This window comes from Elgaria multicarinata, chromosome 9 (genome assembly GCF_023053635.1).
Source record: "Elgaria multicarinata webbii isolate HBS135686 ecotype San Diego chromosome 9, rElgMul1.1.pri, whole genome shotgun sequence".
Lineage (NCBI taxonomy): Eukaryota > Metazoa > Chordata > Lepidosauria > Squamata > Anguidae > Elgaria > Elgaria multicarinata.
This window is the reverse complement of record NC_086179.1, coordinates 54,155,484-54,168,524: the sequence shown is the minus strand read 5'-3', so window position 1 is coordinate 54,168,524 and position 13,041 is coordinate 54,155,484. Positions and strand designations below refer to the sequence as shown.

The 13,041-nt window shown below is 40.8% G+C and overlaps 1 protein-coding gene across 1 annotated transcript in view; it reads right to left on the bottom strand.

Annotated features, from left to right (window-relative positions):
* The window catches only part of PTPRR (protein tyrosine phosphatase receptor type R), a 135,120-nt gene extending 122,313 nt beyond the window's left edge, over window positions 1-12,807 (bottom strand). Inside the window, exon 1 of the mRNA XM_063133893.1 lies at window positions 12,617-12,807. Within this exon, the coding sequence (XP_062989963.1) occupies window positions 12,617-12,677 (61 nt within the window). The 5' untranslated portion in view covers window positions 12,678-12,807. The remainder of the gene's footprint in view (window positions 1-12,616) is intronic.
* Between the last annotated feature and the right edge of the window lie 234 nt (window positions 12,808-13,041).

Here is a 13,041-nt window from a genome sequence, read left to right as displayed (position 1 = left end):
CCCCACATCTGAACTATTGCAGAGTAATCCTACACATGTTTAGACAGTAAAAAGTCCTACAACCCCCAACATTGGCTGGGGAATTCTAGGAGTTGTAGAAGTTTTTCTCTCTCATGCATAAGATTGCTTGCTAAAGCACTAAATATGCATAGGATTGCACCCTGAAGCACTACTTATTATTAATCTCAGTAGGATTAACATCCAGGAAAGTATGCTTAGAGGGACTGGAGCCACAGTGTGTGAACTGGGGGATAGAAGACTTAGTCCGTGGCTAGACCAGGCCTATATCATCCCGTGATTGTCCTGGGATCATCCCTGTGCATCCAAATGACACACAGGGGATCCCGGGAGCAGGCAGGGACAACCCCTTCATTTGCCTGGGATAATCTTTAGGTCTAGCTAAGGCCATAGCCTGCAACAATTCCTTTGACTGTAGTGAAAAAATGAACATTTTACTGTCACAATTACAGGAATTGCTGCTGGTTATACCAGTAGCTTGCTGTTCACATTATGTTTCTCCATGTGAGAAGATCAAGCTCATGTGGAAGAAAATGGGACAGTGTATATAGAAAGTTGCCCTATACTTTATCAGATCACTATACTTTATCATCTACCTCAGTATCACTTACACTGACTGGCAGTGGCAGGCTCTCCAGGGTTTCAGTCAAGGATATTTTCTTTTCCTACCTCGAGAAGCCAGGGAGTGAATCACAAATCTTCTGCATGCAAAGCAGGTGCTTTACCAATCGTCTATAGCCCATCCCCAATTATGGAAACATGTAGTCCAAATCTACATAGAAGCCATGTTGGAATCCACAGATCTCTCCTGTTCCCACTGAGTATTTTTAATCAACAGAATATGTACACATTCTTTCATTGCCTTGCAGATATGGGATACTATGGATGCATATACAATTAGCTACATCACAAAAAATGGGCTCTATCCTGCTTTCCCCCATTAACAGTGATGCCATCTCGCCCCTGCCAATATACTACATTGGGGAAACTCCCAAGCAAGACAAAAGACCATGTTTCTTGGTCTTTACACCCGGTGGGAGCTCCAGGTTTGTGAGGGCCTTTATACAAGACAACCTTAATGGGTGCCCTCCCTCAGGGGGTCCACCTTCTACCCACCATTGTCACCAGCTGCTATTGTTCCTCATCCTGTTATCATTGGTACTACTTGTTGGCTTGACAGGCAGAGAGCAAGTGAGCAAGTAGGAAATGGCATCTATTGCTTCTCCTTCTTATCACCACTGGTGCCTGGGCCAGATGAGAGGCAGGTGAACAAGCAGGTTGCAATGATGAAGAGGAGGAACAAGTCCAGGTAGCTCTTGCCAGTGGACCTCTGGTAGCATGTGGGCCTTCAGCAGGTGCCCAACCATGCCTAACCTTGACTCTGGCCCTGTTCACACTGGACAGTGACCTGCTTGAGGTCATCTAAAGATCTATTGGCACAAGTGGCACAAGGTCTCTTGTATTCCAGTCCCAATCTGAGTCCACTGGTCTACAATGGTGCTGATATGCAGCTTGCAGGGTGAAGTGCACATCTGATTTACTTTGCCATGTGCTCAGAGCCAGATTTCAATGTGCCACTGCAAATATTTCCTACAGTGGTGTGGTGGTGACAGAGTAAATTATTAATATGCCTTGAAAATGTTATCTACAGTTATGCAATGAGGAAATTATGCAATCACTTCACCACATTTTTAAAGTCAGTATAAACTGACTCAACTCACATATTATCACTAGGTCAGCTTTCTTCCCTGCTAATATTGTTGGAAGATATTTTTCTCTGTTTAGAATAACAACAACAACAACAACAACAACAATGAATTGCTAGATGCAGAACTGAAGAGATCATCCCCCCCCCCCCGGACTACATTGTTCTGAAACCAACAAAATAACTTTGTAATATGTCTGCTGAAATTTCATTAAAAAAAAAGAGAAAAGATTATGGTCTACATCCTCCTAGCAGAGATATATGCCCTAATAAAATTTCAGCAGGGAACCTTCTGCAGCAGAACAAATTCAAGGGATAATGGCTGGAAAGTGTTTCAATTAATGAATGCTGTGAACAGTCTGCTCTGTTCATTTGCAATATCCTTTTCATATGCATAGTAGTCTTACATAGTAACATATTTCCTCCCCCCCCCCACTAAAATAATTCTACAATAGGAAATTACATTACCATTAAATTTACTTGGAGATGGATCACACTGAGCTGTCCACCTCCATAGTGACAAGTTCTTATTTCAAGACAATGCCTATTCTCTCATTCATCTTAGGCTGGGCTTCTGGGACACTGGGTGCTGAGCAAGAGCATGTAGCATCCAAGTTTTTCATGGCTTCTTCTACTTTTTAATTGAACCTGGAAAGTCATTCTTGATAGCTTAAAGGTGACCAGATATCTTTTAGAATATCCTCCCCCCACTTGGTACCCTGCTGTCTGAGGCTTATGGGAGTCCTTTCTCAACACATATTTAGGGCATCAGGTTGGGGAAGATGTTTCAGACATTTACTCAGGGCTTCTTAAGCAGTGGTAAATTTTGAAGCCCGGGCATTCATTGTGACTTCTTAACACCATGATTAAACTAGTTAAACTATGGAATTTGCTACTACCACAAGGCATGGTGACGGACATGAATTTGGATGGCTTTAAAAAGGGGTTAGACAAATTCCTGGAGGAGATGGCTGTATGCTACCTCCAGTACCAGAGGCAGTATGCCTATGCACACCAGTTGCTGAGGAGCAGGGGTTGGAGGGTGTTGTTGCAAATGTCCTGCTTCCACCTTTTCTTGAAAGGTGGAGGAGTATATTGGAAGGTTTATAAAGGAGGGAATAAAATTAGAATATAAGGAGTTAATGGAGTCAGCAATAACTCAAAGAGAAGTTGAAGAGGTTATTGATAAATTAAAAACTGGTAAATCACCGGGAGCAGATGGTCTGGGTCCAGAATATTATAAGGTATTCAAAGATTATTTGGTTCCAAAATTAATGGAACTTTATAATAGGATATTATCAGGAGAGAAGATACCTGAATCATGGGAACATTCAGTGATAATTCTGATCCCAAAACCAGATAAAGATTTGACTAATCCCGACTCGTATAGACCTATTTCTTTAATAAATCAGGATGCCAAAATTTTTACATCTATTATGGCCAAACGGCTAAATAAATTTTTGGCAGAATATATAGGAGCAGATCAATGTGGTTTTGTGGTAGGAAGGCATATGCACAATTTAGTGGGTAGAGTTTTGAATGTAATGAATGTGATTAAAAAAGCAAATATTAAGGCAGGTATTATGGCATTGGATATTTTTAAAGCTTTTGATTGTGTGAGCTGGCAAGCACTAAAGAGTATTATAGACAAATTGGGATTTGGAATTAAATTTAAGAATGTAATAGAGCAGCTATATTCCAAAAATACGGCGGTAGTGGTGGTGAATGACGGTCTCACTGAAAAGATACGACTAGCCAGAGGAACAAGACAAGGATGTCCGCTCTCGCCGGTCCTGTTTGTAATGGTTATGGAAGTTTTGGCGAAGGCACTAAGGGAGGATGAAGAGCTAGAAGGAATTGGAGAGGTAAGGGAAATAAAGTTAAACATGTTTGCGGATGATACTTTATTGACCATTAAGAACCCATTAAGAAAATTAGAAAGAATTAAATATCAGCTGAGGGAATTTGAGGAAATTACAGGGTTAAAAATAAATTGGTCTAAATCAGAGATGATGCTGTTTAACTATACTAAGAAGGAAGAAAAGGATTTGGTAATTAAGGGAATGGAAGTGAAAGTTAAGGACGAGATTAAATATTTGGGAATTAAAATTACAAAAAATTTAGAGAATTTAGAAAGGGAAAATTTAATAAGGTTAAAGAAGGAGGTATTAGAGAAATTGGAGAAATATAAAAGATTAAATTTATCTTGGTTTGGTAGAATAGCTTTGATAAAAATGAAGATATTAGCTAAAATTAATTTTGTATTTAGGATGTTACCTATAAAAATATCAGAAACCGAGATAAAAAGTTGGCAAAATATTATCAATAAATATTGTAATGGAGAAAAGAGAGCAAGAGTGAATAAAAATAATTGGTACCTAAGCCAAAAAAAGGGGGGAATGGGTCTCCCAAACATAAAATTATACTACGTAGCAAATAGATTAAGACATGTTGTAGAAGCAATTATGGGAGTAGGAGATTTATATTGGATGGAAGAAAAAAACATAAGTAAGGTAGAGATGAATTTGGAGAATGTTTTTTTTAAAGATGGAGGAAGAAAGTGGGTTGGAAGTATAGACAATCCACTCCTGAGGACTCAGTGGGAAATCTGGAGTAAATTTAAAGGGAAGCTGCTTCCGAGCAACTCTCCCTTAGCACCGATAATAATGTTAAAGAATTTCCCAGAGGATCTAAAGGGTAGATTGTGTAAAATATTAAAAGAAAAAAACAAAATTAAATTAAAGGATTGGTTAAGAGATATTAAAACAAGAGAGGATATGGAAAATTTGTTAAAGGAGAAGAAGTTATCATGGCTAGAATACGGCCAATTAGAACAATGGAATAAAAAGTGGATTAAAGATAATAGAAAGTGTAGAAAGATGACGAGGTTTGAAGAAATAGTAGTAAGTAAGGAGAAAGGAAAAGGAAGTAGTATAGTCTCAAAAGGATTAATGAGTGAAATATATAAAATATTGTTAGAGAAGGAGTTTAGAGAGAATACAGAGAAAATGGTTTGGGAATCAGATTTGAAGATACAAATAGGGCGACAGAGCTGGGAGGGACTATGGAAACAAAGAGTGTTGAGAAGTTTATCAGTAAGAATAAAGGAGAATTATTTCAAAATTTTATGGAGGTGGTACCTAACCCCGGTTAGATTGAATAAGATAAATGATCAACATTCAGCGAATTGTTGGAGAGGTTGTGGGGAAAAAGGAACGTATTTACATATGTGGTGGCAATGCAAATATGTACAAAGATTATGGAAGATGGTGTTTTCAGAAATTGAAGAAATAGTGGGAATGAAAATAGAACAAACACCAAAAATAGCATTGCTGTCACTATTTGAAGATATAAAGTGTGGAAAAGGAACTATAGAGTTGATATCGAGTTTGTTGGTTGCAGCACGATTGATGGTAGCTAGGAACTGGAAGATCCAAGGGGAATATTCTATTGAAGAATGGTATAAAGAAGTATGGGATATAGCCATTAATGATAAATTGACATGTAATATTAAGTGGAGAAAAGGCATAACTAAAATAAATGAGTTTGAAGGAATCTGGAAACAGTTCCTAGTGTTTGTGTTTATTAAGGGAAGTGGGAAACCACCAGCAGAAGAAACGATTAGATTTTGGACTCAAGAATGATCCCGAGGTGGGGGGTGCACTTTTATGTTAAGAATGAAGATGTTGTAATATGATAAGGTATATGTAATAGTTTTGATATTTGTATTCAACATTTATTCAATATGTATGTAGCAGATGTTGGATGTTTTTCTTTTATTGTGTGTGGTTTTATATATAATTGGTAAAAAAAAAGAAAAAAAAAAAAAAAAGCAAATGTCCTGCTTGTAGATATCCTGTGGACAGCTGGTTGGCCACTGTGTGAACAGAATTCCAGACCAGATAGACCCTTGGTCTGATCCAACATGGCTTTTCTGATGTTCTTATGTTCGTATGACAGTCCTAATAGTCTTGTTGCCAAGGAGAGTCTGCTCTGTGAACCGTCCAGAGAGCTTTGGCTATTGGGCAGTATAAAAATGTAATAAATAAATAAAAATAAATAAATAAAAAGGAGAGTCCCAAAATTCAGGCAGCTGTGTTGATCCTTATCAACAAACCAGTTGTACCAGTTTTCATTGTCACTAGGAGCAGGTCTTCTATAAAGCCAATTATTCTTAATTCCCCATTTAAGACCAAAGCACCCCTAAATACTTTGCATTACAACAGGGATTAGGGTGACCATAAGGATAGGTCCTGCTAATCAAAGTGTCATGGCACTTTGACCCTGTGAGCCCTGCCTCCATTGCACCATTAACACTCATCTCCTAGTGATGACAGTATCCAAATGGTGATGAGAGTTGTTTGGCTCCTTGGGATCCTGAGTAAATACTGAAAATGTGCCCCACAAACTCAAACAGGATTCAGTTTAGGGCATGGTTAGGTATGTGTTATGGAAGTGACTGATTGGCTACAATACAGCACAGATGCCCATTAATTTCAATGGTCTTAAATGCACCTAGCCATGCTGGATTGTGTTCATATTCTTTAAATAAATTTTCTAATGTAAACCAGTCCTCTAATGTAGCTGTTTTGGCATGGTAATTGATACCTTTATGGAATGTTATTTTTATTTTGCCTTAGACATTGCCAGAGCTATGCATTCTCTACAATTAGGAGATGTGGTAAATGCGGTTAAGATTGCAGTGGGTGGCTTTTGTCCAATACACACGGACTTTGTTTTGATGAGCTTCCATTAAGTTACTATTGTAATAAAGCAGACAATATATGATGCTTGGATCTCTCCTGTACAACAAAACAAGAATGGGATTGCAGCGTTCATCCAATCAAGTCTACCAACCTTTTCCTGCCCCCCAACATTGTGAACATTGTAGATTTTATTCATGTCCTGCATATCTTATTATACCACATTGAAAAGTCTCATTTGTACTATGAACTTTGGATGGAAGCCATATTGAAAAGCTGAGTTGTTTCAACCATAGCTCACAGACATGATATAATTCAAGTTCCACAGCACCACTAAGTGCAATACATTTATGGCTATAGATGGGTACATGACACAAAACCACATCAATAATGCATCACGATAGACCATGATTAGATGAATTTCACAATGCTGTTAGCCAGAAGATGGAGTCCTCTTTCATTGTATGGGAGACATCCAGGAATCGGTCTGTTAGGTTCAATAGCAATGTTAGGAAGCTCAACAAAGGTAAGCACATGTTTTGCACACAAGCCAGAGGCCTTGTTCTCAGTAAGTGTCAAACATGCATCTGGAATGTACCACTTTAGACTGAATGTGGGGCTCTTACGATTGAATATTACTCCTAACAACAACAACAACAACAACAACCTCACATGAAAAACCAGCAAGTCTAGGACTAGGGCACAACCTTTCTCCCTAACACCCAGTTTTCTATTTGCAGACATTTGTTTTGTATGGAGAAGCATTAAATCATGTGTGAGCCTTTGCCAGCAGTTTCTCTGAAGTGGTACAGCCCAGACACAGACTAGTCTCTTTGCTGAGAACTAATAGATTGTGATCCTAAACCCATTTACTTGGGTGCAAATCATCCTGATTTGTTGAAATTTACTATGCTTAGGGTCACATACTAAGTGAAGGCTGAAATTCTAAGCACACTTATTTGTGCATGAGTCCCATTGAAATTAGTGGGATGTTTTTGAGTAAATATACATGGGAGTGGATTGCACAGCTACAAACCTCTGCACACACAAGGACTGCACACTGTATGAATGGAGGGGGAAGGGGACTGCCACTAACAGTGACCCCAAACTCCCCCCATTGTCTGTGCATTCAGCAGAAAGTCAGAAAGAAGAGCCGATGTAGAGTTGTACATATATTGGCTCTCTACCTGGTTGGAAATGCCAAATGCGCAGTGTTCCTAGTTGGGTGGAAAGCCTACACATGGACAGCTGTACATGCATAGTTTCTCCTTTCCCATGTTCCACTGAATGCATGGATATGGGAGGGGGAGGGGGATCCAAAGAGCATGCAAATGTTGGGGCAGAACCAGTGAGTATGCATAGAGATGCAATATCAACCTTATCTTCTTCTGGTTGAACTTAGTGGGTCTTCCTCAAAGTTGTGCACCTACATGGGTTTATTATTTTAGTATATTTTTGGGTAGTTAAAAATGTAATTTCTTTGTATATAAACATGTAGGCCAGCCCTTAGTGTGTTTACTTCATAAGAACACAAGAAGAGCCATGCTGGATCAGACCAAGGGTCCATCTAGTCCAGTACTCTGTTCACTCAGTGGTGAACCAGCTGTTGACCACAGACCCACAAGCAGGTGGTGTATATAGGCTTACTGCCTCTGATACTGGAGGTAGCACATAGCCATCAGTACTAATAGCCATTGATTCCTAGAGGAGAAGGCTAACAATGGACTAAAATACACACATTATTTTAGTGTAAACACACTAAGTGTAAACACATGAAGGATTGACCTACATGTTTATATCCAAAGTAATTACATTTTTAGTGACCCAAAATGTACTAAAATAATAAACACATGTAGGTGCATAACTGAAAATAGCATCAAGCTCTGTCTAAAGTAAATATGATGAGAGTTATAGTCCAACACAACTGGTTGGGGATGTTTCTTTGGAGGGAACAAAAACAGGGACATTCAGCAGTTTTCCCACAACAGTGAAACTCAGCAGTGTTTGACTCCCAGCAGCCTAGCTAGCCTGGCCAATGGTCAAGAATGTTGGGAGCTCAAAACATTTGAAGGTCCCCAAGGTGGAGGAAGGCAGATGTATATGTTTTTTTTGTTTTGTTTTTTAGTAGTGTGGTTTAAACAACAGGAGTTAATGTTAATTCCCATGCGGTATTTCATTTTTATTTGTGGATTAAAATCAAAACATTTTGATTTTAATGCTATCCAAATCCTAGAGGACCAGTTTGATACACAGTCCAAAGCTATGGATGTTTACTGAGAACTAAATTTTCTGACTACAGAGCATTTAGAACAGCCTTCCTCAACCTGGGGTGCTCCAGATGTGTTGGACTACAACTCCCAGAATGCCCCAGCTGGGGCATTCTGGGAGATGCAGTCCAACACATCTGGAGCGCCCCAGGTTGAGGAAGGCTGTTTTAGAACAACTTGGACTGATCCTGTTACCTTCTCTATTTCTAAAACGACCAATTTGACCCCATGGTTGTGTTTTGCTTGCTGCATTTTATTATGCATCGTATTGCATGTTTCTTGTAATTGTGATTATTGTAACTTGTTTTCATTTTAATCTTGTATGCTGCCAAGAGAACTTCTGCTATAGGATGGCCTATAAATAATTTAAATCAATCAATCACATTCTTCTTGCCAAATAAGTTGTTCTGGCAAACATTTGTTTAGGGCACAATCCTATTCATGTTTAGACAGAAGAAATGTCCTACAATGCAGCTGGCTGGTGAATGCTGGGACTTGAGGGAAATTTTTCTGTCTAAACGTGCATTGGATAGTGCCCTTTGATAATAAAAAAGTGCATGTGTCTCCCAGCATGACAAGATCCCAATAACAGATTAACAGGAGCATACTCAATAGAAGAGCAGCCCAGAATCTGATTTCATTTTGGTGGAGCCAGGACATGGAAAAGTTATAAGGATGGAAAAAATATACAGGAGTGCTTTGTATGGTGGAGACAAGCTGGAAGGAATGTGCAAACCTGTAGGAAGGCAATGAATTTGGGGTGTGCCCTCTGGGGAACTTCACTGGAGCATGGGTGGGGAATCTGCACCCCTGCAGTTGTTGTTTTACTCTAACTCCCATCAATCCCAGTCAGCATGGCCAATGGTTGAAGAGATCAAAGTTGGAGTCCAACATCTGGAGGACCACAGGTTCCCTACTTCTGTTCTAGATCTCTCCATTAAAAATATTTTTCCCCATGATATCCAAGGGGTGGATATTTTACTGGACTGTTAACATATTAATTAGAAATGACGTAAACATAGTTATTCATTTCCAGAGGGTAGTTGTGGTAGTCTGTTGCAGCAAAAACAACCAAGAGTCTTGCGGTACCTTAAAGACCAACAATTTTATTTATTTATTTATTTATTTATTATTTAAAACATTTGTATCCCACTCTATATCACTAGGATCTCAGAGCGGCATACAGATAAAATCATAAAATATAAAACAATAAATATACACAGCTAAAAACAAATTAAACCACGCTAGCATAAGCTTTTGTGGACTATAGCCCACTTCTTTTGGGTACAAACCTATGCATGTTTAGGCAGAAAAAAGTTCCATAATTCCAAGTATTCCCCAGCAAGACCTTTTTCTCTTTAAACATGCCTAGGATTACACCATTGGCTATTTTTAGTTATTTGGTGCCATTTTCTTAGTGGAAGGAAGAGGTATAAATTTTGTTTAGTTAATTGTCATAGTTATTCATCTAGCAATGCAGTTATACACTATCTCTAAAGTTTTTGTATATTTATTTATTTATTTATTTATTACACTTATATACCGCTCCCATAGCCAGGGCTCTCTGGGCGATTTACAGAAATTCTAAAATTGAGGTAAAAACAAGTATACAAAATATGTAGTAATATAATGTGTGTAGGAATTAACATGCAAACCATTGGTACAAATGTGGGAATACAGACTCCTTTTGGCTTAGTGCTTTTGGAAATGTTGAAGAAAATATCTCTGAACTTCCTGTGCCTATCCTATATTCTTAATAATCCAACACTTCAGCCCAATCCAATCAAGATTTTAATGGTGCAATCATATACAGGCCTCCTCAAAAGTAAGTCCCATTGTGTTCGACAAGGCTTATTGTAAGTGGGAATAGGACTGCAGCCTGAAGAGTGAGGACAGTACACCAGACAGAGACAACTAGATGCCAAGAAACAGTATAGTGGCACAGGCAGAAAGATTACATAGGCTGCACTCCTGTGCGCACTTACCTGGAAGTAAGCTCCACTGAACCACAGTGGAACTTCCTTTTGAGTAGACATACATAGCATGGCACTGTTAAGCACCTGAGTTTGAGGAAACAAGGACAAGTGTAATGAAATGATCAGCAGATGTGACAGGCTGGGGGTGTGGTGGGAACACCATTTCCAATCTGTCTGAGCCTCAGAATATCTCCAAGATTTTCCTTCCTTCAGTTTTACAGACAAATCCCTTGGCTTTAACATGATCTCCCCCCCCCACCCCAAGACTTAGCTAGATATGTTCACTCAGACAAATTAAGAAGACTGCTCAGCATCTAAACAACATAGACCTCATCCATTTTCCTTGAAGGAAGAATTTAACAGCTTTGTTGGCATAAACAAGGCAAGGAAGTGTCTTTGACTTCAGCCCTAGGAATGCAAGGACTTTCTGTTCTACAGAAGGAGACCCCACATTATTTATTGGGAATGGCATGAGGGTTCATTGATCTAGTGGAAGCTGATGGCTCTGATTTCGGTGGGGCTGTGAATCCATTCTGGGTTTTAGTCAGAACTAGCCAGAACTCTAAAGCAGCTGTCCAAGGTGCAGAGCCCATTTTGGGGGATAAGGCTCAGCACTTCGGATCATCAGAGGAAGAAGCCCGTGGTCTCGTTTAAGCCATAGCTCAGCTCCCTCTGAGTGCAGGACTGAATAGCTAGACTGAAACTAAGGGCAGGAATGAATGAAAAGGTATCTCAGGGATTGGGTGTGGGGTGGGGAGTTGCAGTCCTCTTTATTCCCAGCGTTTTCTGAAGGCTGCAAAGGTTTTGCTAGGTAAGCGGGGAGGGGATTTATTATGCCAGCTACAGGGACATCACACAAGAGACAGTGCAGCAGCGGGATTTCACCTTTCGAAAGATGCGATTTCCCTCACTGAACACACATTCAAACCATGCCGGCTCCGTCGTGCTACTACCGTCTGTGCGACTTCCTCTTTTAAAACAACCGAAATCCACCCGGGAAGGCGCGCAGAAAGAAACGTCCCTCTCTGGGATGCAGGTCAACAACTGAGCGGCTGCCTGCCCTGTGCTTTCGAATTACCGTAATTCTTTTTAACAGCGCCCACCAGGACAGCAGGGGCTGTATTACAGCTGCGAAATGTTTTTCTCCCCCTCAGTCCTGCGCACCCTGCCTGTGCGTGCGGCGCTGGTATTTTCGGCTGCCGCTGACCGTGGTGCTGAAACCAGGAAACGTGTACACAGATGGACAGACACACACCGAGGGAGACCACACACACACACACATACACACAAACGCGCGCACACATGGAGCAAACGCCCCCCGCCCCCACTCCACCCCACCCCACCGCCTCTTTCCAAAATGTTACTGTCTTGGCAGAAGACACTAAATCTCCAGCTTTCGGAAGGAGGAATCGGCTCAGTGCTTCTAGGGAGAGCTCGGGCTGATTTGATTAAGGGAGCGAGACGGAGTCCAGGCAGCCTCAGGTGCAGAGCTTTCCAAAGCTGAGAAGCAGAGCTGCGAAATAGATGCCTCCTGCATCGATTAAGCAAACCGTTATTTGCTCCAGATCTATCCACGCAGGAAAAGGATGGGGGTGTAGGAGGTGGGGGTGGGAAGTCCTTAGCTGATCCAACGCTTATTTGCCTGTTGCCAGCAAACAAACATAATAATAATAATAACAATAATAACATATAGACCTGATACACTCAAGGTGTTCCCACACAGCCAGCACCCAAGGGTGCTTGCAATAACCACACAACAGGTGCTTTAATCGATCATATCAAGTTGGTGCTGCCTGCAATCAGGCAGCGCTATTCTCTTTCTCAACATGGGTGAGTGCTTAGAGTCTACCCCCCTCATCACACGCGCACACACACACACACACACACACACACACACCAAAGGCTCCGCCACTCTCCATCATCCGAGCCTGGCCGATTTTTGCTTACCTGCAGCCTGGAGATAAAGCCATAGGTACACAACGGGGAGGCAGGTTGCTGTTGTCCACATGGTGCATTCACTTCATGCAGCTGAAAGGAAAAGAGCATTGATCTCTCCCTCTCTCTCCCTCTCTCTCTCAGGTTTGGCTTCCCATCAGGGCTTTTCCTCCTTCCTGGTTAATGAGCATGCTTGAGAAAACCACGCATGGGCAACAGGGAGAGTGAAGCGACTGCCCTCTCCTGCCCACAGAACTTGTTCTCAGGCTTCCTGTACAGAAGAGAGATGTTTTGAAGGCAGACAAATGAACAGGCGTAGGAATAAAAAGAAGGGGGCAGCGGCACTGAGAGGGATAGTGTCTAGAAATGGGTTGAAGGAGAGGGGGATCAGCCCACACACCAGGTCTTGAAAGGAAGGGGGAGTCAGCAGAAGAGGA